The sequence below is a fragment of the Gorilla gorilla genome, chromosome 3 (assembly GCF_029281585.2).
Source record: "Gorilla gorilla gorilla isolate KB3781 chromosome 3, NHGRI_mGorGor1-v2.1_pri, whole genome shotgun sequence".
Classification (NCBI taxonomy): Eukaryota; Metazoa; Chordata; class Mammalia; order Primates; family Hominidae; genus Gorilla; species Gorilla gorilla.
The window spans coordinates 205,622,564-205,645,533 of NC_073227.2; the positions used below are offsets into that span (position 1 = coordinate 205,622,564).

The 22,970-nt window shown below is 41.3% G+C and overlaps 2 protein-coding genes across 9 annotated transcripts in view; one reads left to right on the forward strand and one right to left on the reverse strand.

Moving 5' to 3' along the window:
- Nucleotides 1-361: 361 nt before the first annotated feature.
- On the reverse strand, nucleotides 362-22,168 carry CASP3 (caspase 3). Of its 3 annotated transcripts, none has more exons than XM_063705674.1 (8): nucleotides 22,043-22,125; nucleotides 21,165-21,293; nucleotides 11,041-11,108; nucleotides 7,937-8,061; nucleotides 4,914-5,042; nucleotides 4,411-4,586; nucleotides 3,687-3,807; nucleotides 362-2,166 (listed from the first exon to the last, which is right to left on the reverse strand). In XM_063705674.1, exons 3-8 carry the CDS (start codon nucleotides 11,091-11,093, stop codon nucleotides 1,937-1,939), a joined length of 834 nt encoding a protein of 277 aa, XP_063561744.1. In that variant the 5' UTR covers nucleotides 11,094-11,108; nucleotides 21,165-21,293; nucleotides 22,043-22,125; the 3' UTR covers nucleotides 362-1,936. The 3 variants fall into 3 exon arrangements, with proteins under 3 accessions (XP_063561744.1, XP_063561745.1, XP_004040734.2); XM_063705675.1 differs by having other exon boundaries at nucleotides 21,126-21,293; XM_004040686.5 differs by lacking the exon at nucleotides 21,165-21,293 and having other exon boundaries at nucleotides 22,043-22,168.
- Nucleotides 22,169-22,208: 40 nt separating this feature from the next.
- PRIMPOL (primase and DNA directed polymerase) overlaps nucleotides 22,209-22,970 on the forward strand; it is a 45,759-nt gene continuing 44,997 nt past the window's right edge. For 2 of the 6 annotated variants that reach the window (XM_063705672.1, XM_019025669.4), the window contains exon 1: nucleotides 22,351-22,556. The gene's annotated coding sequence lies outside the window, so the exon portion shown is untranslated. Of the gene's footprint in view, nucleotides 22,557-22,970 lie in introns of all 6 variants that reach the window. The other 4 variants (XM_004040690.4, XM_019025667.3, XM_063705673.1 and 1 more) reach the window with 4 other exon arrangements.

Below are 22,970 nucleotides of genomic sequence, written 5' to 3' on the forward strand. Positions count from 1 at the left end.
ATCAGTAAACATCAACGGCTTGTTGTATATCCTCTTAGGTTGTTCTTCCCATTAGACACTTATCTTGTGGAAAAAGTTTCAAATTCACACATATGGTCATATTTAAGGCCTGAGATCTATGCAAACAAAGTATCTTCCTGGCATTGTGGTCATTTCAGGGTCAGGAACTTCTGCGAGGACTTGGGAAGCATAAGCGATCTGTCTGCCCTGATCTAACTGCCACCACCTCAAAAAACTAGGCTAGGGTTCTGGTGCTTCCTCTTTGACTCTTCCAAACCAAGCTTCTGATTAAAAACATTTTAACTTCCAATTAGTGGCACAACATCAAAAACAACAGCAACAAAAAACTCAAAGACATTGGTAATTTTAAGTTTGAATGTATATTTTGAAATAAAAATGGAAAATAACAAATTTGTACAAAATTGTCACATAGAAACACACTTTAAGATACCATTACATGCTATGTGTATTTACAAAAGTTACAGATCTAGTAAGAAAAAAGAAACTGTCATTGACAAATGCGAGCTCATTTTTTGAGCAACAAGAAATCTCCCGTGAAATGTCATACTGACAGCCAGTGAGACTTGGTGCAGTGACGGCTCCGCACCTGCTGAGGCCTGGAGCCTGCCTCCCGGGCTGGGTGCTCAGCTCTGGCCTCCGGCTGGATGCCATCTAGAGTCCTATGTGCTCATAGGTCTTTTTCTTTCAGTAAACAGTATAAAACATTACTATTTTCCTTTGATTGTAAACTTCAACAGAAAATAACATACTTAAGAATTTTGCTACAAAGAGTACTATGATTTTTATTGACTCACCACCTTTAGAACATTTCCACTTCACAAGTTTCTGATTTGCTTCACTTTCTTACTTGGCGATGGCGCCCTGGCAGCATCATCCACACACACCAGTGCGTATGGAGAAGCGGGCTGTAGGCCCTTCCTGCATGGTCCATGGCTCTGCCTTCACGGAACAGGCTGAGTCATGTCTCTGCTCAGGCTCAAACCATCTACTCTCAAGTTACAGGCAGCTCAGCCCATTCATTTATTGCTTTCCTTATATTCCACTGTTTATTATTTAAGTTGTATTTTCATATGTTCCTATAGAATTTATTCACATTACCTGGCTAATAATCAACAGTTTGGGGTTTTTATATAATAGCTCTTCAGATATATTGCTGGTATATGAAGCTCAACTGATATGCATAGGGACAAATCAGAAGATATTTATGCTGGTAGATCAGCTGCATTGTAGCACCTTACAGTTAAAACTCCACCCCTCTATGAATGTTAAGTTTTAGCCTTAAAAGTCAAGTTAGTTTGCTCACACTTTCTCTCACATAAAATATTAGTTTCTTTCTCAATATTAAACATTATTATTATTTTTTTACAACAAAAGTGTTCAAGACAAACATCACAAAACCATAATCCCAGATAAATGGTCTAAAAATGCAGTTAAGTCATCTGTGTATATCAATTCTAAAATAAAGGTTTGAGCCTTTGACCATGCCCACAGATGCCTAAGTTCTTCCACATCATCATTTCTATAGTTTGACAAAACTAGAATACACAGTCTTAAGTGGGGGGAATATCATAAAAATTCATTACTTCAATGTTTAACTTTTTCACAATTACTTGAAAATTCATAGCACAGCATCACTGTAACTTGCTAATCATGAAAGCTGTAAATTAACAATCATTGCCTCTCATAATGACTGCACCAGTATCCATTTTTATTTATTCCTAATTTAATTCAATTGCAACTACCTGACTGGAAGTTTGAGGTAGCTTCATAGTGGTTCTATTTGATGGAAGGAGTATGTCTTAAAGTACCCTCTGCAGCATGAGAGTAGGTCAAAATGAGAGGGAAATACAGTACCAAATATACCATCTTCTCACTTGGCATACAAACTAAAAAAAACCACCAACCCACCATTTCTTTAGTGATAAAAATAGAGTTCTTTTGTGAGCATGGAAACAATACATGGAATCTGTTTCTTTGCATGAAAAGTAGCGTCAAGGGAAAAGGACTCAAATTCTGTTGCCACCTTTCGGTTAACCCGGGTAAGAATGTGCATAAATTCAAGCTTGTCGGCATACTGTTTCAGCATGGCACAAAGCGACTGGATGAACCAGGAGCCATCCTTTGAATTTCGCCAAGAATAATAACCTAAAAGGCAAAATACAACCAAAATACCATGGATAGCTGATTTTAGTTGATTCTATAAATTATTATGTAGTCATAAAGGCAAAAATAAGCATAAACTTACATAAGTCTTATTAATCATACAAATAAAAAAAAAAAGACACCTTTGGTTTCAGAAGAAATGATGCTGAAGAAGGACGAATGTGTGCTATGCGTACACCCCTTGCTTTCAGCAAAGCTGGCCGGGGACCAGCTTCACGAACACTGAATTATTGAAAGTTTTACTTTCTGGACTCCCCTTTCAATAGGCAAGAACAGCAAACACACAGAAGGTAAGATGCAAAAGTAAAGATGTATAAAAAGGATCATTGTAAGTAGCCCAGTGTTCCAATCAGATTTCACCTTATTTTAATACTGACTTAGCCAAGAAACAAATTGCTTTGAGTGTCCTACCTGTCTACAGAGCATCTGAATAAAGTATAATAAACACACTACCAAGTATTGGTCCAAAAAGGGAAAATAGTATATTTATCATACTTTTTTTTCTAGGTTAACTATTAGACCCATTGCTTTTAACTTAGAGGTGCTTTGCTTGGAAAGATGCCTAGAGGATAAGATAAACCATATTGAGCATATTTTAAAATGCAACACTGCTTAAGAATACATTTACCTAAAGTTTCCAAACTCTCTGACACCCTTAGCTGTGTGAGTAAATGGTGGTATAATCCACAAATGTTTATTTAGATGATGACATGTGCAGCAGAACAGTAAAAACGTGGAGGTGAACGGCATATTCATGTATCGTTTTTTACCTTCTTTATTTTCTCCCACTCCACATCTATCCTCTGGTATACTAGTCACGTTTATCTTTTTTATTTACTACCTTTCAAATAACTCCTGAGAAACGTACCTCTCTTCTTCTCTAAGATGCAGGGGAAGCTCTGACTTGGCCTCTGTTGCCACGTAATATTCTACCTGATATTAAGTCCAATGAATGACATCGTGCTAGTCTACTCTACATATGCATATTTTCTTTTCTTTTTTTCCTCTGAGACGGAGTCTCACTCTGTCACCCAGGCTGAAGTGCAGTGGTGCGATCTTGGCTCACTGCAACCTTTGCTTCCCAGGTTCAAGCGATTCTCCTGCCTCAGCCTCCCCAGTAGCTGGGATTACAGGCGTGTGCCACCACGCCCAGCTAATTTTTCTGTATTTTTAGTAGAGACGAGGTTGGCCAGGCTGGTTTTGAACTCCTGACCTCAAGTGATCCACCTGCCTCGGCCTCCCAAAGCGCTAGGATTACAGGCGTGAGTCACCGTGCCTGGCTATATATGCATATTTTCTAGCCAAACTTTTGGCTAAAGACAACTTTTTGAGACTTCTCTTTGATGAAGGTTCCCTAAAATATAGACAAGTTTTGATATCTTTAGGGATATCAAAATCTTGACAGTCTCTGAAACACACTTTTCATTGTATAATTCTATAATCAGTCACAGTTAATTCATTTAAAATCCACGTGTAACATTCATTATGTGTAACATTCTCACCAGGTGCTGTGGAGTATGCATACAAGAAGTCGGCCTCCACTGGTATTTTATGACACGCCATGTCATCATCAACACCACTGTCTGTCTCAATGCCACAGTCCAGTTCTGTACCACGGCAGGCCTGGGTGTTAGAAAATAAATATTTATTTATAAAAATTTGTGTGTGAACATATAACTTATTTCTAAAAAATTGAAATGCTATGTAAAAATGGATGTTAATTGGCCGGGCGCGGTGGCTCACGCCTTTAATCCCAGCAATTTGGGAGGCCAAGGCGGGAAGATCACTTGAGGTCAGGAGATCGAGACCATCCTGGCTAACATGGTGAAACCCTGTCTCTATTAAAAAAAAATTTAAAAATTAGCTGGGCCTGGTGGCGGGCGCCTGTAGTCCCAGCTACTCAGGAGGCTGAGGCAGGAGAATGGCGTGAACCCAGGAGGCAGAGCTTGCAGTGAGCGGAGATCACGCCACTGTACTCCAGCCTGGGCGACAGAGCAAGGCTCTGCCTCAAAAAAAAAAAAAAAAAAAAAAGATGTTAATTATGCTGAGCTTTTTTGATATAAGTATAAAATTAAAATTTACTCTATATCTTTTAAGTGGTAAATAAATGAAAAGTAACAATAGTTCATTAGCTTCAGGAAAAAAATTATCCTTTGGATAATTTACAATTGAGAATAGTAACCCCTGCTTAATCGTCAATAACCAAATCACTCAGTCAGACATTACCTGAATAATGAAAAGTTTGGGTTTTCCAGTTAGACTTCTACAACGATCCCCTCTGAAAAAGTTTGTTATTTTTTTCAGGTCAACAGGTCCATTTGTTCCAAAAATTATTCCTTCTTCACCATGGCTCAGAAGCACACAAACAAAACTGCTCCTTTTGCTGTGATCTTCTTTAGAAACTGGAAAGACATTTGCAAATAAAAGGAAAAAACATCCATGACTTTATTCAACAACTTCAGATATACTGTATGGGAACATGATGAAGAAACTGAGACTAAAACTAAGAGATCATCTTAACCTAACCTGGGGCACGGCAACACATCTCAAACCATTTTAGGAAGTTGGCATAAATAACTTTTTTTAAACTTCTTACTAAAGTATGTAAGATTAGGGTTATGTACAGTATAATTCCACAATTCTCATATTTTATTATACATATAATTATTGCTAGACCATAGTATAAAATTAATTGTACAATGAAGTTCATTCTAATTGTTTCTTCTTACCATCACGCATCAATTGCACAATTTCTTCACGTGTAAGATCATTTTTATTCCTGACTTCATATTTCAAGTTTCTGAATGTTTCCCTGAGGTTTGCTGCATCGACATCTGTACCAGACCGAGATGTCATTCCTTGGAACAGAAAGAATTACTTTTAATTGTATGGAAAACAAAGAATAACTACTTTGAAATGAAATTAACTACTCAGCAATTCAGAAGTCCACAATAAATTCTTCCTTTTAAATGGTAAGAGAATTCTAACTGTTTTGAACATGGTGAACAAAATTTCTTCAATTTTGTAGCTTATAAGATACTTCATAATATAAGCTCATCAGTGTTATAGCCAAAATGATGTCTTTCACAGCTGTTTAGGTAGTGAAAAACACAAATGTCTAACAATAGGGGTTTGGTTAGACAAGCTATACTAACTTATATAATGGGATATACTATGTTGTCATTTTCACAGATAAAATGTTGCCATGGGAAAATCATCAGTTTAAAAAAATAAGACTAGAAAACAATACGATCCTATAATACATACACACATCTGTCACACTCAGAGGAAATGCGTTTCTCTGACTCTAACTTCCCAACAATTTTAAGATAGCATTACAACATTTATAGTGCCTTCAAGGAAAACCCCCAAACATTATTACTGTTCATCAGGTATTCTGCTATGGCTAATCTCTAATCCTTCCAATCACCATGAGAGTCATATTATTACTAGTTTCACTTGTGCAGATGTGGGACATGTAGCAGAGTTAACAAACCAGTCCAAAGTGACAAAGCTATGCTGGGCCTGTATCCAGGGCTCCTGGGCTTTCTACCACTCCTTTAGAGAACCTTCCACATTTAACGTACAGATTGACTGCATGATGCACTCAGATTTCAAAATGCTAAATCTTGGTGGGAAACATCCCTCAGAATTGAGTAAATTTGATGGGTATGAAGATTAAATACAGAAAGTCTACACATATCTCCAAAATGTTGTTGATTATCTCAGCTGTGTGCCAAGGTCACTGGCTTCTGGTGCTGATGTGTTGGCTGCCTTTTAATTTTTATTTATTTTTATTTTTTAGGCAGGATCTTGCTCTGTGGCCCAGGCTAGAGTACAGCAACCACAGCTCACTGCAGCCTCAACCTCCCAGATTCAAGCTATCTTCCCGCCTCAGCCTCCCGAGTAGCTGGGACTACAGGTGCGCACCACCACACCCTGCTACCTTTTTTCTGTTTTGTAGAGATGGGATTTCCCTGTGTTGCCCAGACTGATCTTGAACTTTGGTGCTCAAGGATCCTCCTGCCTTGGCCTCCCAAAGTGTTGGGATTACATGTGTGAGCCATGGCACCTGGCCCAACACCAGCCTGCCAGAGATCTCATGAGAACCTGACCTTTACATTGCAAAGTAGGAAAGGAGCTCACTGGGCAAAACCCAGACTGCTGGTCTAAATATGTGGGGGGAGGTGCTGGTGGTAGTGGAATGATATGCTTGTTTTTGGTTTTTGAAACAATAGAGCCAACAGTGCAAAATTCTATAGGAAGGAGGTATCCTAACTAGAAATGTGAGGCAGAATATCTAGAAGTAAATTTTCAAATATGCGTAAAGCAAAAGTAAACAAGGTGTTGTGTTTTTAAGTTAATGGTTGAAGGTGGCATCTCAACTTATAGCCAAAAGCAATAAAACTGATGCCATTTAGAGCTCCATTTTCAACTATTCTCTTCTCATTCCTTATAATTAATCTGACACAAACCCTGCTATCTTCCCAGTGTAATCTGGCTTCCTTCCATTTCCACCACCACTCTGATAGGTACTGGCCCACGTTAGATCTACTACAGCTTCTCTAATTAAAAATTAACTCTAATATGATTAATAGGCCAATTCAAAGAATTATCATAGCATCAATTTAAAACGGAAACAGCCATAATGTTCATTCATACAGTAAATTATTCAAATTAAGTGAATGGTAGTTTTGGGGATGCAGTATTATATAATCATTATAACAGATATGAAAATTATGCAGCAATATGAAAATGCTATTCCTTTAAGTGAAACAAGCAGAAGACAACATTGCTTATACATTATGAATAAAATCAAGCTTTAAAAAGAACTGCCAAGAAAAAATAACAATACACCAAATATTAATTAGCTTTTTTGGCACTGTGAAGGATTTTATTATCTATATTTCTAAAAAAAATTCTCAAATGTAGTACTACATTCAAGTTGTACATAGTACAGAAATCGAGGGGGATCTGGTGACAAGGCCATGGTAAATTTAAAGCAAGCAGTTTTAGTAGTAGAGACAGAAAATGGAAAAAGACTCAAGAAGGAATGGAAACAAATGAAGAGTACAAGCTTAAACTACATGTATTCAAAATTTAAGGAAGAAGGGAAGGAGACAAAATATCAAAGGAATGAAAAGGAACAGAGTAAAAGAAAGGTCTCTCTAAGATGGGGAGCTTCGTAGGGTAAGGGAAGACAGGCAACAGAGCACATGAAGATATAAGGAAGTGAAGCAGAACAGAAGATGGATTCAGAGCTTGGGCTTTGGAGCCACACAGACCTAGCTCTGCCGCCATACTGTGTGACTGTGCGAGGTCTTTAACCTTTCAGAATCTCATCGTTACTTTCCAGGTTGTCATAAATTAAAAAAGGCAATGCTTGTGATATGTCTTGCAGTTTCTGGGGAAAAAATAAATACTACCACTTAACTGTTTTTTTGAGAACCTTCCATTGGGATCAAAGAGGGAGCAGAAAGAAGAAAAAGAAGCAAGGGCTACAGGGAAGTCAGGGCAGAGGCAACCAAGCATACAGATAGGAGGCCAGCAAGAGGAGGCTGTGAAGTTGGGCAGAAGAGTGAAGCGTTCACAGTGTATCAGAGGACCTGTAGGTCCTGCCCAATCTCTACTTCACAGCTAGTCTGTGTCACAGTTTACTGTCTAATAGCTCAATAATACTGCTTTTAATATTATATCAAATGTAAATGGCACAAACATTTGAAAAGGATTAAAAATTATGTAAGACACATACCAGTGCTTTTATGAAAATTCTTATTATTAATTATTATACATAAACCCATCTCAGGATAATCCATTTTATAACTGTTGTCCAGGGATATTCCAGAGTCCATCGGTTCGCTTCCATGTATGATCTTTCTGTTTAGAAATCAAATAATAGCTTTACAAAGGTAGAAATGACCACGCCTTCTATTTATATTAGTGCAATTTTTATAACTCACAGTAACAGTTAACACTTGTTGAATGTTATAAACCAGGCTGTCTTCATTTCAATTTCACATCAACAGTTATACAGATGAGAAAATGACCTGACGTGAGGCTAAGTAATGTGCTAAAGGTTATGCAAATATTGTGTCACAGCCAAGAAGGAAGGAAAGCATCTGTTGGACTTCAGAGTTCAGGCTTTTAACTTCCATGTTTTACATTTTCCTCTAAATTCTTCAAAATTTCATCAAATACCTTTATAATTTAAAAATTACTTATTAACTTTGTGAAATATTTTATCCTTTGAGGTAAGAGTAAAAATCTTAAAAATTACCCTGAAATGATGGGAAATCAACAAAACGCAAATATAACTCAAAGCACAATATTTATCACAATTCATAAATTATTCTTTAAACCCCATGAGCTAAACAAATTAGTAATTTATTAATATATAAAAGCATTATTGTAAATAATTGAAAATATCTGTCTGGAAGTCACTTATCTAAAAAAACCTCTGCTATCTAGATTGGGGTCAGTAAACTTTTTTTTTAATGGGCTAAATATTAAGTGTTTTAGGCTTGTGGGCCATCTGGTTTCTGTTACAGCTACTCAATTCTATTCTTTTGAGACATGGTCTGGCTCTGTCACCCAAGCTGGAGTGCAGTGGTGCCATCATAGCTCACTGCAACTTTGAACTCTTGGGCTCCAGTGATACTCCTTCCTCAGCCTTCTGAGTAGCTAGGACTACAGACAGGCATGCCCCACCATGCCCAGCTAATTTCTGTATTTTCTTTTTTAGAGACAGGATCTCGCTATGTTGCCCAGGCTAGTCTTGAACTCCTGGCCTCAAGTGATCCTCCTGCCTTGGCCTCCAAAAGTGCTGGGATTACAGTTGTGAGCCACTGTGCCCAGCCATAGCTGCTCAATTATCCTGGTGAAACGGGCTTAGGACAATATGTAAGCGAATGGGTGTGCCTATATTCCAACGAAAGTTGATAAAAACAGGCCTTAAGCTTGATCCCTGATCTAGACCAAGAGTCAGGCAAAAACAGGTCTAGGAACTACCAAATACTAACACCTACAGTCCATATACTCATGCACTTAACCTTAAGAGCATCTCACATTATACACAATTCCAAAAATACTGTTGGAAAAAGATTAAATGTAGTAAATTAAAGGAGTCAAGGTGAGAAAACAGTTATGATTTTTAACCAGAGGTGAACAGCCTCACATTTACAGATTGAAGTTAAATCCTGAAAGCGTGACTTGACCTTTGAGTCCTACAGATGATGGATCATGGGACTTACGACTCCCAGCTCCCGACACCCCTTCCCCACGTGCTCTGGGTGCCTCCTAAGGAGGTAGGTACTTTGCAAGCATATGATAGCTAGTCCATGAGGGGATACTCCTAATAAAAGGCAGAGGCTGTGAAAGCCGGGACTGTGAGGGCAACTTACCAAAGGATCGAAACAACCCTAAACCTGTCTGGGGCTCCCGTGCAACTTGTTATTGAAGTGGTGTTCTGCATGACATGAAAAGGTAGGGCCAGGCAGGGTGGTTCACGCCTGTACTCCCAGCACTTTGGGAGGCCGAGGCAAGAGGATCCCTTGAGGCCAGGAATTGGACACCAGCCTGGGCAACACAGCAAGACCCCCATCTCTACAAAAATAAAAAACAAAAATAACCAGGCATGGTGGCACATGTCTGTAGTCCTAGCTACTCAGGAGGATTACTGGAGCCCAGGAGTGCAGTGAGCCATAATCACATCACTGCACTCCAGCCTGTCTCAAAAAAGAAAGAAAAAAAAAAGTAGTAGGAAAATGTGTAAATCACTTTCAAAGGATTTTTTTGAAGAGATGGGGTCTTACTTCACTGTAACCTCTGGCGTGTAGCTAGGACTGACTACAAGCACACAAGCACACACACCATGGTGGACTAATTGTTTTTTGTTTTTTTGTAGAGACAGGGTCTCGTTACGTTGCCCAGGCTGGTTTCAAACTCTCCACCTCAAGTGATCCTCCTGCCACAGCTCCCACGTAGCTGGTATTACAGGAGCAAGCCACTGCACTGGCTAAAATGATTTAAATGACAGCAACAACTCTCTAAAATGGGACTGCATTTTAAAAGTTTACTTTCTAGAAAAATCCCTTTGCTAAACAAAATTGTGAAATCTTTAGTGGTAACTTGTTAATAGTATTTCTGTAATCATATTGTTTAGTAATAAAATTAGTTTGTAATTTTCAGGGCAGCCGAGAATAACAATACTGAGTTTCAGAAATAAACTTTCAGAATTTAAAGTATTACGAGAGATCCCAAATAAATAATAACAGACAAGAATTAAAAAGTGAATTTGAGTTTTATCTTTTTCCTTTTTCCATCTGCTAGTTATTGGAAGCATTAATAAGCAGAATATTCCAAAAAGACACGGGGAAAAAAAGGGTAAAATTCATCCATAACTAGGCAGTTTGTCCCCGGACTGAAAACTGGCATTGCATTATAGTCGTAAAAACTCATAAACAAGAGGTCAAGAAACTCCTCCCAAACCTAAACCCTCTAATCCTATAGAGCGATTCGGGAGGGTAGAAAGCACCGGCGCTTGGGAGTCCTGCCTCTTCTGTGGTGTCCTTTTGGTTCCAGGACTAGGTTTCCAACTATGGGTCACACACCCTACTAGGCCTTTCCTTTCATCTTCCCTTCAGTTCTGTGAAAGTTTTAGCCCCATGTTAAAGACGAGGTTCAGAGAAGAAAAGTCAGTTTATGCAAAGCCACACAGCTGTCTGAGGTAGGAAGTCACTTGGTCTCTCTGGCCTGAAAGAGAGACCACTCTCTTTCCTCTTTCCCCACTCCTCGAGGTTTGCTTGTTACACATCCCCATCTTTCTCTGATTATAAAGAATTCAATTTAAATACTCACGGTTCCAAATTTTTAATGGATTTTGAATCCACTGAGTTTTCAGTGTTCTCCATGGATACCTTTATTAACTAGAATACAAAGAAAATAGAAGTTAATAAAAAATCAGCCATAAAACCACTGCATTATATTAATTATCCCAGTGATTATTTTTCCAAATTAATACCTTAGTTCCCCCTCTACTGTTAAAGCTGTATGTGAGTCAGTTCTGGGGATAATGATTTCTTTGCAATGGTACATACAATTTAGCCTCTCTCTCTCTTTTTAATTGAGCTATGAATTATATATAGTGAACTACATAAAGCATATAGAAAGTATACAGCTCGATTTTTTATATTTACATACCCTCATCAGATCAAGATACAGATTACAGTTTATTTCTTTTGTAAGACAACACGTCGGGTCATTTCTAAGAACTGCAACTCAACACAGTTAAAACAAAAATCAAAAACTTCCCACCACAATGGTATAACTCACATAACACAATTCTACAATGCTTAGATTCCCAAGATACAGTATCAAGATGTTCCAAATCTCCATTAATCTTTATTCTTTTTTTTTTTTCTTTGGAGGCAGGGTCTCACTCTGTCACCCAGGTTGGAGGGCAGCGGCGCAATCATGGCTCACTGCAGCTTCGATCTCCTGGACTCAAATTCTCCCGCCTCAGCCTCCCGAGTAGCTGGGATTACAGGCATGCACCACCATGTCTGGCTAATTTTTGTATTTTTTGTAGACATACGGTCTCGCTGTATTGCCCAGGCTGGTCTCAAACTCCTGAGTTCAAGTGATCTGCCCACCTAGGCCTCCTAAAGTGCTGGGATTACAGGCAAGAGCCACCGCACCCGGCCTAGTCTTTACTTTTAAACTGGGTTTTGGAAGCACAGCTTCTCATTTAGGGTAGTAAAATGGCCCAGGAAATGTAAAAGTAGAAACTAAAGTTTCTGCTTTCATTCTTCCATCACACGATTATATCTCACAAGGTGAACCAGTTCTTAGAATCAAAGCAACTATCACTTATTGAGCACTTAATATATACCAGGTACTTTGCAAGGCACTCATTTTTAATCTTTTCAAAATTCTAAAAGTCAGAAAACCCAACTTCTGGTGGTGAAGTGACTTTGTCGACAGTCACAAGCTAAGTGACAGGGCCCTCTTCCCACTCTGCTATGCTGCCTCTGAAGAAGCCAGCTCCTTACTACTTTTCTGGAGTTCTACCAGGCATTTTCTGGCTTTTCAAAGCAAAGGTACTTCCCATGGCAATCCACCTCCCTAAATAGAGGAAAACAAGAACAAAGGCAAAACAAAAAACAAAAACAAAAAATACTGAATGACCTTCTCCACACTCTAGAAACCCTGACAATGTCAAAAATTCCAGTCAAAATACAACTTTAACCTCACTCCTATGATACAATCAGAAATACCAAAATAATACACAAGCCTATAACAGAACTTGCTCACCCTCAAAAGTCCTTCTAGAAAGTCCTAGGTAACTTCCCCCACTTTTAAAAATTTTAATCTTTAAAACTGTGGTAAAATAGACATAAAATTTACCACTCTTAAGCGTCCAGCTCAGTGGCATTGAGTACAGTTACACTGTTGGAATCCGTCCCAGGACTTTTTTATCTTCCCAAACTGAAACCTTTACCAAGGTCCCCAATTTCAAGGTCTCTTGGAAAACATCATTTCTTCCCTTCTATTAAGACAAAGCTAAGCTCCTTCCTCCCCTCTCTCCCAGTTTTGTGTGCACCCCTGGTGAGGAAAGGTGCAGCAATAATATAGAAGACAGCCAGTGCCACCATCTCAACTTAACCACAGGAGAGGGTGATGTTTGACCTTCTCCAAGAGCCAGTCTATGCTCTGCATTTCTACGAAGACTTTGCTTTTCTACCATCTTACTTCCTGTAGGCTTTCTGGAAAACCAAGGGAAGATGTGAGTATAATTGGGATAAATCATCTTTTAGTTTGTCAGTAAACAAATACTTTGTGCCAGGTATCATCCTGGGAAATAGGACAGAGTGGAAGACAAGACAAAGTTCCTATCTTCCATTAGATCTTACTTTAGATAGAAGAATAATTATACAGTAGTATACCTGTGGGGCAGGGGCAGGGGGTACCTCCCAAGTCCCCCAGTAGATGCTTGAAACCAAATACAGTACTGAGCCTATATGCAGCATATTTTTTCCTATACGTACATACCTATGAAAAAGTTTAGTTTATAAATTGGGCGCAGAAAGGGATTAACAACAATAACTAATAAGGGTACCTGAACATAAGCACTGCCAAACCATGACAGTTGATCTGATAATCGAGACAGCTACTAAGTGACCTGCCATTAGTCACTCAGTACATATTACATATTAGTATGTCTTCACATATTAACATATTTATTAACAGTGGCTGTCTGGGTGATGGCATTACTGACAACTTATTTACTCCTTAACATTCCTCTATATCTTCTAATTTTTCTATAACATCTGCATTTTTTTAAAGTGAGAAAACAGTAACAAATATTATTCTATAAAACAATATCAACAAAGGTCAGGATTGTTCTAGCCAATTTCAACTCTTGGCCCTGTTTCAAGAGTGACAAAAATAGGGGTATTCTCCTATCACAGTAGCCACCCTTCCTTGCCTCTATCATGCTCAGTACCATGTTCCCGTCTATCTGCCTTTTTTTCTTTCATATGTACAATAAACATGTATTAGGTACCAGGAAATCTCGAACTTCCTTGAACCATGAATATCATAGAGACCAACTTGCCCCATGCACATCAATTCAAAGTGGACAGACCACAGACAAAATCATTAGCCACCTGTGGCTGAGAAACAAATTGTGGTTAACTTGATTAACTGAGAGAACAGTACAGGGTAGCTAACAAGTCTGGAAACGTAGGTGAACACATAATAGTTTACTGATATTGCATTATAATCCATGAGAAAATATCTTTGTTTCAAGACTTTATGGCCAATCTATAGAAAATCTAAAGTGAAAATCCAGTGGGCCTCCTCAAAGATACACAGACTGCAAATAATGGGAAATGCTAATTAAAGCAACAATGAGGTATCACTACACACCTAGCAGAATGGCCAAAATCCAGAACACCATCAACACCGAATGCTGGTGAGGATGTGGAGCAACAGGGATTCTCAATCACTGCTCGTGGAAATGCAAAATGGTACAGTCAACTCGAAAGACAGTTTGGCAGTTTCCTACAAAACTAAACATACTCTTACCATATGATCCAGCCATATGGTAAATACGCACTCTTTGGTATTTACCCAAAGGAGTTGAAAACTTATGTTCGCACAAAAGCCTGCACACAGATGTTTATAGCAGTTTTATTCATAACTGTCAAAACTAGAAGCAACTAAGATGTCCTTCAGTCGGTGAATGAATAAATAAACCGTGGTATATCCAGAGAACAGAATATTACTGAGCACTAAAAAGAAATGAGCTAGCAAGCCATGAACACTTTAAATGCATTATTACTAAGTGAAAGAAGCCAGTTTGAAAAGGCCATATATACCGCATGATTCCAACTATCTGACAATCTGGAAAAGGCAAAACTACGGAGACAGTAAAAAGATCAGTGGTTGCCAGTGGCTAGGAGGGAGGGAGACAGCACAGAATTTTTTTTTTTGTTCTTTTTTGTTTTGAGATGGAATTTCGCTCGTTGCTCAGGCTGGAGTGCAGTGGCGCGGTCTCGGCTCACTGCAACCTCCGCCTTTAGGTTTCAAGCGATTCTCCTGCCTCAGCCTCCTGAGTAGCTGGGATTACAGGCGCATGCCACCATGCCAGGCTAATTTTTGTATTTTTAGTAGAGACGGGGTTTCACCATGTTGGCCAGGCTGGTCTCGAACTCCTAACCTCGTGATCTGCCCGCCTTGGCCTCCCAAAGTGCTGGGATTACAGGCGTGAGACACCGCGCCCGGCCAGCACGGAGAATTTTTAAGGCAGTGAAACTACTCAGTGTGACAATATAATGGTGGATACAAGTCCTTGTAAATTTGTCCAAACCCATAGGATAAATAGCACCAAGAGTGAACTTGATGGTGAACGATGGCGTTTGGGTGATGATGACGTGTCAGTGTAGGTTCCTTTATAAGAATGTACCACTCTGGTGCAGGGTGTTGATAATGGGGGAGACTATGCACGTGTTGGGGGGCAGGTGGGATACAGGATGTCTCTGTACGTTCTTCTCAATTTTGGTTTGAACCTAAAACTGCTCTAAAAAATGAAGTCTAATTTAAAAACTGGGAAATAAGGCTTAATAACTTTGGAAGCTGAACCTGGAGCTCCTGGCAGTATCCTTTCTAGCCCCCAGTCTGCCTCAAATTGGCTCTCTGAATGCATGTGCCAAATGCAGGGTTCACAGTCTGTGCTCAGGAACCCCTAAATGCTGATCAGCTTCCACAGACAACCAAGGACCTAAAGATCTCTTTTGAACACTTCTGCAAACAGTCTAGTAACTCTTACACTGAAATACTGACTTTTAATAAACTTGTGTCTTTTGCCAGCAATAAAATTGTGGGATAAAATTATTCTCTCCTTGTGACTGGTAATGGAAACTTTAAATAGTGACCAGCTTTTCAGAGTACTATAATATACAAATACTATACAAATACTATAGTGGACTTCATTAACTTCATTATTAGTATCTGAACAACATACATTGCCTCAGTTATCAGTTTATTTTGATATACTTCTAAAAATTTATATGATGGCAGATGAAATCCTTACAGCATCAGACATGCGCACATTGGTTCTCTACTTGTCATCATCCGCTTTTTCCACATGAAAGCGCCAAATCCACACTCCTGGGAGCAGAGCTTTGGTTCCCGCAAAACTCACTGAAGTGCTGCTTAGCATGACATCACCTCCATTAGCTAGTGCCCAGCGGGGTACAAATTATTCTGAGGATGGTGATCTCATCTTAGAAGGATAAAAAAATCACATCCTAAGGGAAATAGTCACTGCCTTAAATGAAAACAGAAATTCTGCCTGTAATCCCAGCACTTTGGGAGGCCGAGGCGGGCGGATCACAAGTTCGGGAGATCAAGACCATCCTGGCTAACACGGTGAAACCCCGTCTCTACTAAAAATATAAAAAATTAGCCAGGCGTGGTGGCGGGTGCCTGTAGTCCCAGCTACTCAGGAGGCTGAGGCAGGAGAATGGCGTGAAGCTGGGAGGCGGAGCTTGCAGTGAGCCGAGACTGTGCCACTGCAATCCGGCCTGGGCTAAAGAGCGGGACTCCGTCTCAAAAACAAACAAACAAACAAAAAAAAAAAAACAGAAATTTTGGTTTTTAGAACATTCTTATTTGACAAAATATAAATAGGAAAAATAATTGGGATTTAAAAAATTTATCCTGGCATAGCAACGGACTTAACATGAATTGTTTCTTACTGGGCTGATGTGTGTGTAATTCTGTTCATCAATTCAGGATGCTGCTGCTAAGAAAGGAAATTTCTGAACACACATGTTTATGGCAAAGTTCTCAGTAGACCAACTGATATTACTTAGAAACCTGGAACTCAGGTCTCAGAATTACTTGTCTAGTTCCTGGATCCCTTAACACTTGCCACCAACGCTGTAACAGTCAGGTCTTCAAACACAAAAAAATATTGTCAGTATAAATTTACTTCACTCTAAAATAGATACTTAGACATTTCAAGCTGTGTTTTCCTACACAAGTAAAAAACTAGGATGTTCTCCCTGTTTACATGGTGGTTAGCCAACTACTCATTACAATACTGAAGTAAAGCAGACTATAACATCTATAGCATTAAGGCAGAGAAATAAAAATTAATTTCTAAAGTGAAATTTCTATATTAAGCTATAAAGTATTAACAATTTGAAACAACCTGTTATTGAAGAGTGAATGTGTGAAAGTGTGCCTGTGGTGGGGAATTCAAAAGGAGATGTTAAATTAGGATTGCCAGTCTCTAAAACTGAAAGAAAAAATAAATTATTTTACAATAGGATTTAAAATATTGTCTATTTGATAAAGATTTCTCAGGGACCAATACTACAGTGGACTTCATTAACTTCATTATTAGTATCTGAACAACATATATTTTCTCAGTTATCAGTTTATTTTGATATACTTTAAAAATTTATATGATGGTAAAGGAAATCCTTACAGCATCAGACATGCGCACATTTGCTCTCTACTTGTCATCATCTGCTTTTTCCACATGAAAGCACCAAATCCACAATCCTGGGAGCAGAGCTTTGGTTCCCGCAAAACTCACTGAAGTGCTGCTTAGCATGACATCACCTCCATTAGCTAGTGCCCAGCGGGGTACAAATTATTCTGAGGATGGTGATCTCATCTTAGAAGGATAAAAAATCATATCCTAAAGGAAACAGTCACTGCCTTAAATGAAAACATTTATGTGCCAGTCTCTAAAACTGGCAATCCTGATTTAAATTTTAAATCTCTAAAATTCTTAATCAGCTCATTAGGCTGTTGCTGGTTCCTGTCCTACAGGGAAACTCTGAGGTAAGAAATAAAATCTGGTCTCTGCCCTAAGGGTTTTTAAATCTCAAAGTGAGACCTAAAAAACAACTGTTAGCTTCTGAATCATGTCCATGAATGTAAATGCTTTTAAGAAACATTTACTAGTAAAGATTTACCAAAACAGTAGCCAAAGGAAGAACAGTGCTGCATGTGGCGTGAGAGCTGTGTGCAAAGCGCTGCGTGATGACTGTCCCTCTTAATGCTGGCTCATACAGGCCAGGTACTGAACTCAAAGTACAAGCGTATTTTTCGTGAGTCCTCCCAATGACACTCTGAGGCATAAGGATCCCCACTGCAGAGTTCAGGTGACTGAGGCTAAGAGAAGTTAATGAACTTTAAAGTGGCACAGCCAAGATTCAAACTAGGATCTTCCCAACTCAAGAGGGCAGACTCCCACTATTCTGTAGACAGCTTAGTACTATATAGGAGTGATAACACTTAACTTCAGGGAAGGAAACAAAAATCCATAATCTCAGAAGCTTTAAATAAGACAAAGAAAATAAATAACATGATAGAAAGTTACTGCAGAGATAACAAAATAACATAATGCACTGAATTCTAATGAATGAAAAAATGGCAAAAATGACTATGGCATTTCTGATGCGACTAGGTAGTTTACTTTTGTGTTTTCTTTCCTTTTTTAAAAAAATTTAACAAACTCCGCATGTGGCATTCAATTTACTTCTAAAGTGAAATAGGCCAGACACAGTGGCTCGCGCCTGTAATCCCAGCACTTTGGGAGGCCGAGGTGGGAGGACTGGTTGAGATCATGTGTTCAAGACCAGTCTGGGCAACACAGAGAGACCCCATCTCTATAACAAAGTAAAAACAAGTAGCCTGGCATGGTGGCACACACCTGTAGTCCCAGCTACTCAGGAGGCTGAGGCAAGAGGATTACTTGAGCATAGGAATTGGAGGCTGCAGTGAGCTATGATCGCACCACTGCACTTGAGCTTGGGTGACACAGCAAGGCTGTTTCTAAAAATAATAATAATAAAAATAAAATAACTGGTTTCATGTTCAGCGTTAGGTATATGTCATTAAAACATATTTCCTGTATCTCTGTGTTCCTCCAAAGGAAAAGTGAAGCCTGTCCAGCAGGACTTCTGGGGAGATTACGCTTCTGTCAAACAACTTGAAAAATATCAGGATTATATTTATTACCTGTCAGAGAGGACAAAGTCTCAAAAGCAGTCACGTTTCCAGGTTTAGCAAATGAAACAGAAAGAACATCTGTTTCACAATAGTTTGGACAAGAAAAGACTTCAGTTGTGATGCACCAGAGGTTTTATCAAAATCTTTTCCCATCTGGTCTCTGAATTCATTTGAGTACATATAAGAATTATCAAACTGGCTATTGTAACTGGGCCTGGTGAAGTCAATCTTTTAATATTTGTTATGTAATTAAGGTAAAAATATGAGAACAGGAATGTAAAATCAAATACAGAATACACTGAAATAAGTTCCATTGTACTATACAAACAAACCATCCTTTCCTTTCCTCTGGCAAGGGCCACGTGACCAGGAAGACAGTACAGAGCACTCCCCACTATTCAAAGCCTCTGAGTTTATGACACAAGTTAGAAAGAAGGGCACTTACTATGTGCAAACGATCTGTCTTCCCTGTGCCAGGTGAAGTCCTAGGATGGTGTTTTTGGAAGGACAAAAGGAGAAAATGGGAAAGCCTTCACAGATCTAAATGATTTGTATGATATAAGTGTAAAATGGAGGATCTCGATGCCTTTTTATAAAAATTACAGATGACTTTAAAGCCTCAGCACTCCCACCAAGGATGACTACTTTGCAGAATTAGATTCAAGTTTAAAACCGCTTGAAGAAATCCTGCTGTCAGGAAGACTGAAACTGCCAAAACTCAGATTCAGTAGCATTTATTCATTTGATATTTGCACCATAACAATTTACTGAACACCAACTGTGTGCAGAGTACTATACTAGACCCTGAGTGTATCAAGCAGTGGAAGAGACAAACCCTATCTCTATGCAGGGCTTATACCGATGCTCACTGGTATTCAAAAGTGGCTCAACAAGGCAGATGCCAGACGGTGTCCAATACATATCAGGTAGCTTGATTTCATTATTGTAATGCAAAGAAGCTCTACAGGCAACATGTGAAGGTAAGAACAAAACATGCAGAGAAAGAATATTATATAAATCTAAGAATTCTCCCATCTTTTTTTAGGCCCGAACACCAGTGCTTCCTATCTTTGGGGCAGAGCTTAACGATCTAATAGTAGGCACCAGAAGCAATGTAATATATCATTCATCAAAATAAAGACTGCTTTGTAGGGGGATGAAGCAGTAGGAGATTGTGTTAAACGAGGTTTGAAAACAAAACAGTAAAGAAGCATTATAATTGCCTATATCAGATGCCAGTCTCTTCAAATGGCAAGAGGCAAGGCCTTTATTCAGGATAGCAAAAGCAAATCTGATTTAACTAGGTACAATGTCTAATGTACTTTGAACAGGTTTTGTTGCCATACTCCAATAAACTGTTCGTCCATTCACTAAAATATTTTTCACTTTCAAAAACCTTCTTTTGCAAAAAGGCAAAGCAAAACCAAAGTCCAAGCATCGAGCTGTGATAGAGATGATTTAAGCTTTATATTTCATTTTTAGAGATCATGTAACCACAGCACGCACATTCACAGTGGCTGAGCCCATTTTGATACAGTCTGGTCTAACCACCTTGCCTGGCCCTCTTTCAGCTATCTTGCAGGTTTACATCGTTTCAGTGACTCCGTATGTCACCTCTACCATTTCTTTTCTAATTATTATTTCCTGAATAATCCTAAACCAGGTCTACTTTTTCTAGATAGGGCATAAAAGTAAAAATACAATGGATGGGCATTCACTGTGTTATGCCAGGCCCCGCATTTGGGGCAAGACACTAAGGATACCAAGATAAACCAAGTCCGTCCCTCCTGGAGTTCGCTTGCAAATCTAGCAGGGAAGATAGTAAACAAGCAACTGCAAAGGATATGACACATCTCTCTTAGGGAATGCTGGCTGCAGAAAGAACACAGCATAGGAAGATTTAACCTTAAACTGTTTAATGAAAACAGAAATTTAAGTAGCAGCTCTTCTAATCAAATGTGATGGCGGGAGAAAGGGAATGCAGAGGTGTTGCAGGCAGACACTAGGTATGAAGGTCAGCATTGCCGTGCAGAAATCGAATTGGTGCTAAAGATAAGGAGGGGTGGGGGCACTCAGGACCCAACACACGCAGGGGTTTGTTAGCCATATTAAGTGCTGGGTTTAACCTAAGGGCAAAGGACGAGCTTTCTAGACTTTCATTTCATAAAGATCCCTCTGCCTGTGCTGTAAAAAGTGGACTGCAAAGGAGCAGGCGGCTCTGGAAGTGGAGAGACCAGGGAAGAGGCTGCTGTGGTCAGACGGCTGAAATCAGAGATGGAGAGACGCGGACAGATCTGGCAGACATTTACAAGGTCGACAAGGCTTGGTGACTAAGCAGGAAAAGAAGTGGGTGGGCGAGAGGGGGCTGCGAACGATGTTTTCCGGTTTCCTGCTTGGGTGCCACTTACTGAGAATGGGGGAAAGAGGCAGGTGCAGGGCACACCCACCGAAAACCAGAGCGCCGAGTGTGAGCAGGGCTCGCTAACTCCTCACGGCCTGGGATTTCAAGGCGACGCCAACCAGCTGTGGCCACGGATACACAGCCACAGGTATGAGCTGCGAGCACTCACGAAACTCTGCAGGGCCGAAAAGGAATTGGAGTTTAAACCCTGCAACTACTCTCTGGAAGAGCTAAACCACATTGTCAACCCGGGATAATCCAGGCCCCAGGCATGGAAGGCAGCAGAGACGGAAGCCTCGTCCAAAATTGGAAAGATCAGCCCCCAGGGCGAGTATCTCACAGTGAGCACCCGGCCGCCCCAGCCCTCGCAGCACCGCTTCCCGGGGACACTCTTCCGCCGGCGGTAGCGCCGTCCGTTTCCCAGCTTGCCGCTGCCTTCCGCCGCCTGACCCGGCCTTCCGGCACTCGGCCGGCCGCCAGGTCCCCCGCCCTCGGAGCTCGGTGCCCCGTGCCCGACCTCCCGGCCCCGGGCTCGGTTCCCCTGGCCAGGCCTCCCGCTGCCTGGCCTCCCCGGCCCGGGGCTTGGTTCCCCCGGCCCGGCCTCCCCGGTCCCAGCCCAGCCTCCCGCCCCCGGGCCAGGTCTCCCCTCCGATGACCTGAGGCCTTTCCTTAGGTTACCCCCAGGTCCCTCTCCCTAAATCAAAAACCTTAACCCGCTGCCTGGCTTCCCCGGCCCCGGCCCAAGTCTCTCGCTCCGCGGGCTTCACTGCTCGCCCCCGCCCGGGTGAGGTGGCAAAACAAACACTCCGCCGCCCAGACCGGGCAGGTCCCCGGGCGGGCGCCGGGCCTGGGAGGACGCAGGGAGCGGGGGCAGGGCTGACGGCCCGGAGCGAGGGCGGCAGTCACAGCACAGCCTCCTCATACCTTCCACAACCGCCTCACAATAGCAGCCATCCGCTGGGACCCGCGTCTGCACTGCTTCCGCGGCCCGCCGCCGGGAGATGTGCTCCGGCGCCAGCCCCGCCTCCCGCCCGCCCCTGTCGGCCCCTCGCGCCCCCTCCGCTGGGGCCCGTCCCCTAGCTCCCGCCCGCCCGAGAACCCAGCCCCAGGCTGGGCCCCGGGAGGCGCCCGCCCACGGCAGCACGCCCCGCCCCCGCGCCCCGCGTCCTCACGCCCTGGTCCCGCCCTCGCGCCCCGCGCCCGTCCTCCCGCTTTGGTCCCGCCCTGAGGCTCGGCCCCCCTCCCGCGCCCCGGATTTGAAATCTAGCTCTTCCTGAGAGGCCGCGGGCTTCCGCTCCCAGCGCGGGATTCTGGAGGGAAATTGAGGGAGACTTGGAAACCGCGCCAGGCCCAGCGGGTACCTAGAAGGGAGACAGAGCCAGGCCTGCTGCCCAGTTTGAGCTCTGGGAAGAAGAGGAGCAGGCCGGGACGCCCACCGGTAATTTCTGTCTCCTCTGCGACGACCTGAGGCCTTTCTTTGGGTTACCCTCAGGTCTCTCTCCCTAAATCAAAAGCCTTAACCTCCCGTCACCAGGGTGCCAGGCTAGAAATAACCAGGTCCACGCATGCTGTGTTTTCCACCATGTCAGGCTGCTATGGACGCTCTTTCAATCACAAAAGCCACGAGCTGCGTGGAGTTCCCAAGGAGGCAATTCTCAGCACTTGCTGGTCACTGGGTAGTCAGAGCCTGGACACACAGGCTCAGGCCGCTCCACGCATCATAGTAGTGTACTTAATCCACATATAAATGTTACAAGTTAAGCATCCCACAACAAAGTAGCATTTAACATCATGAGGAAAAAGAGATGGGACAAAGAGATTAACGAACCAATCCAGAGGGAGTGAAGAAGAG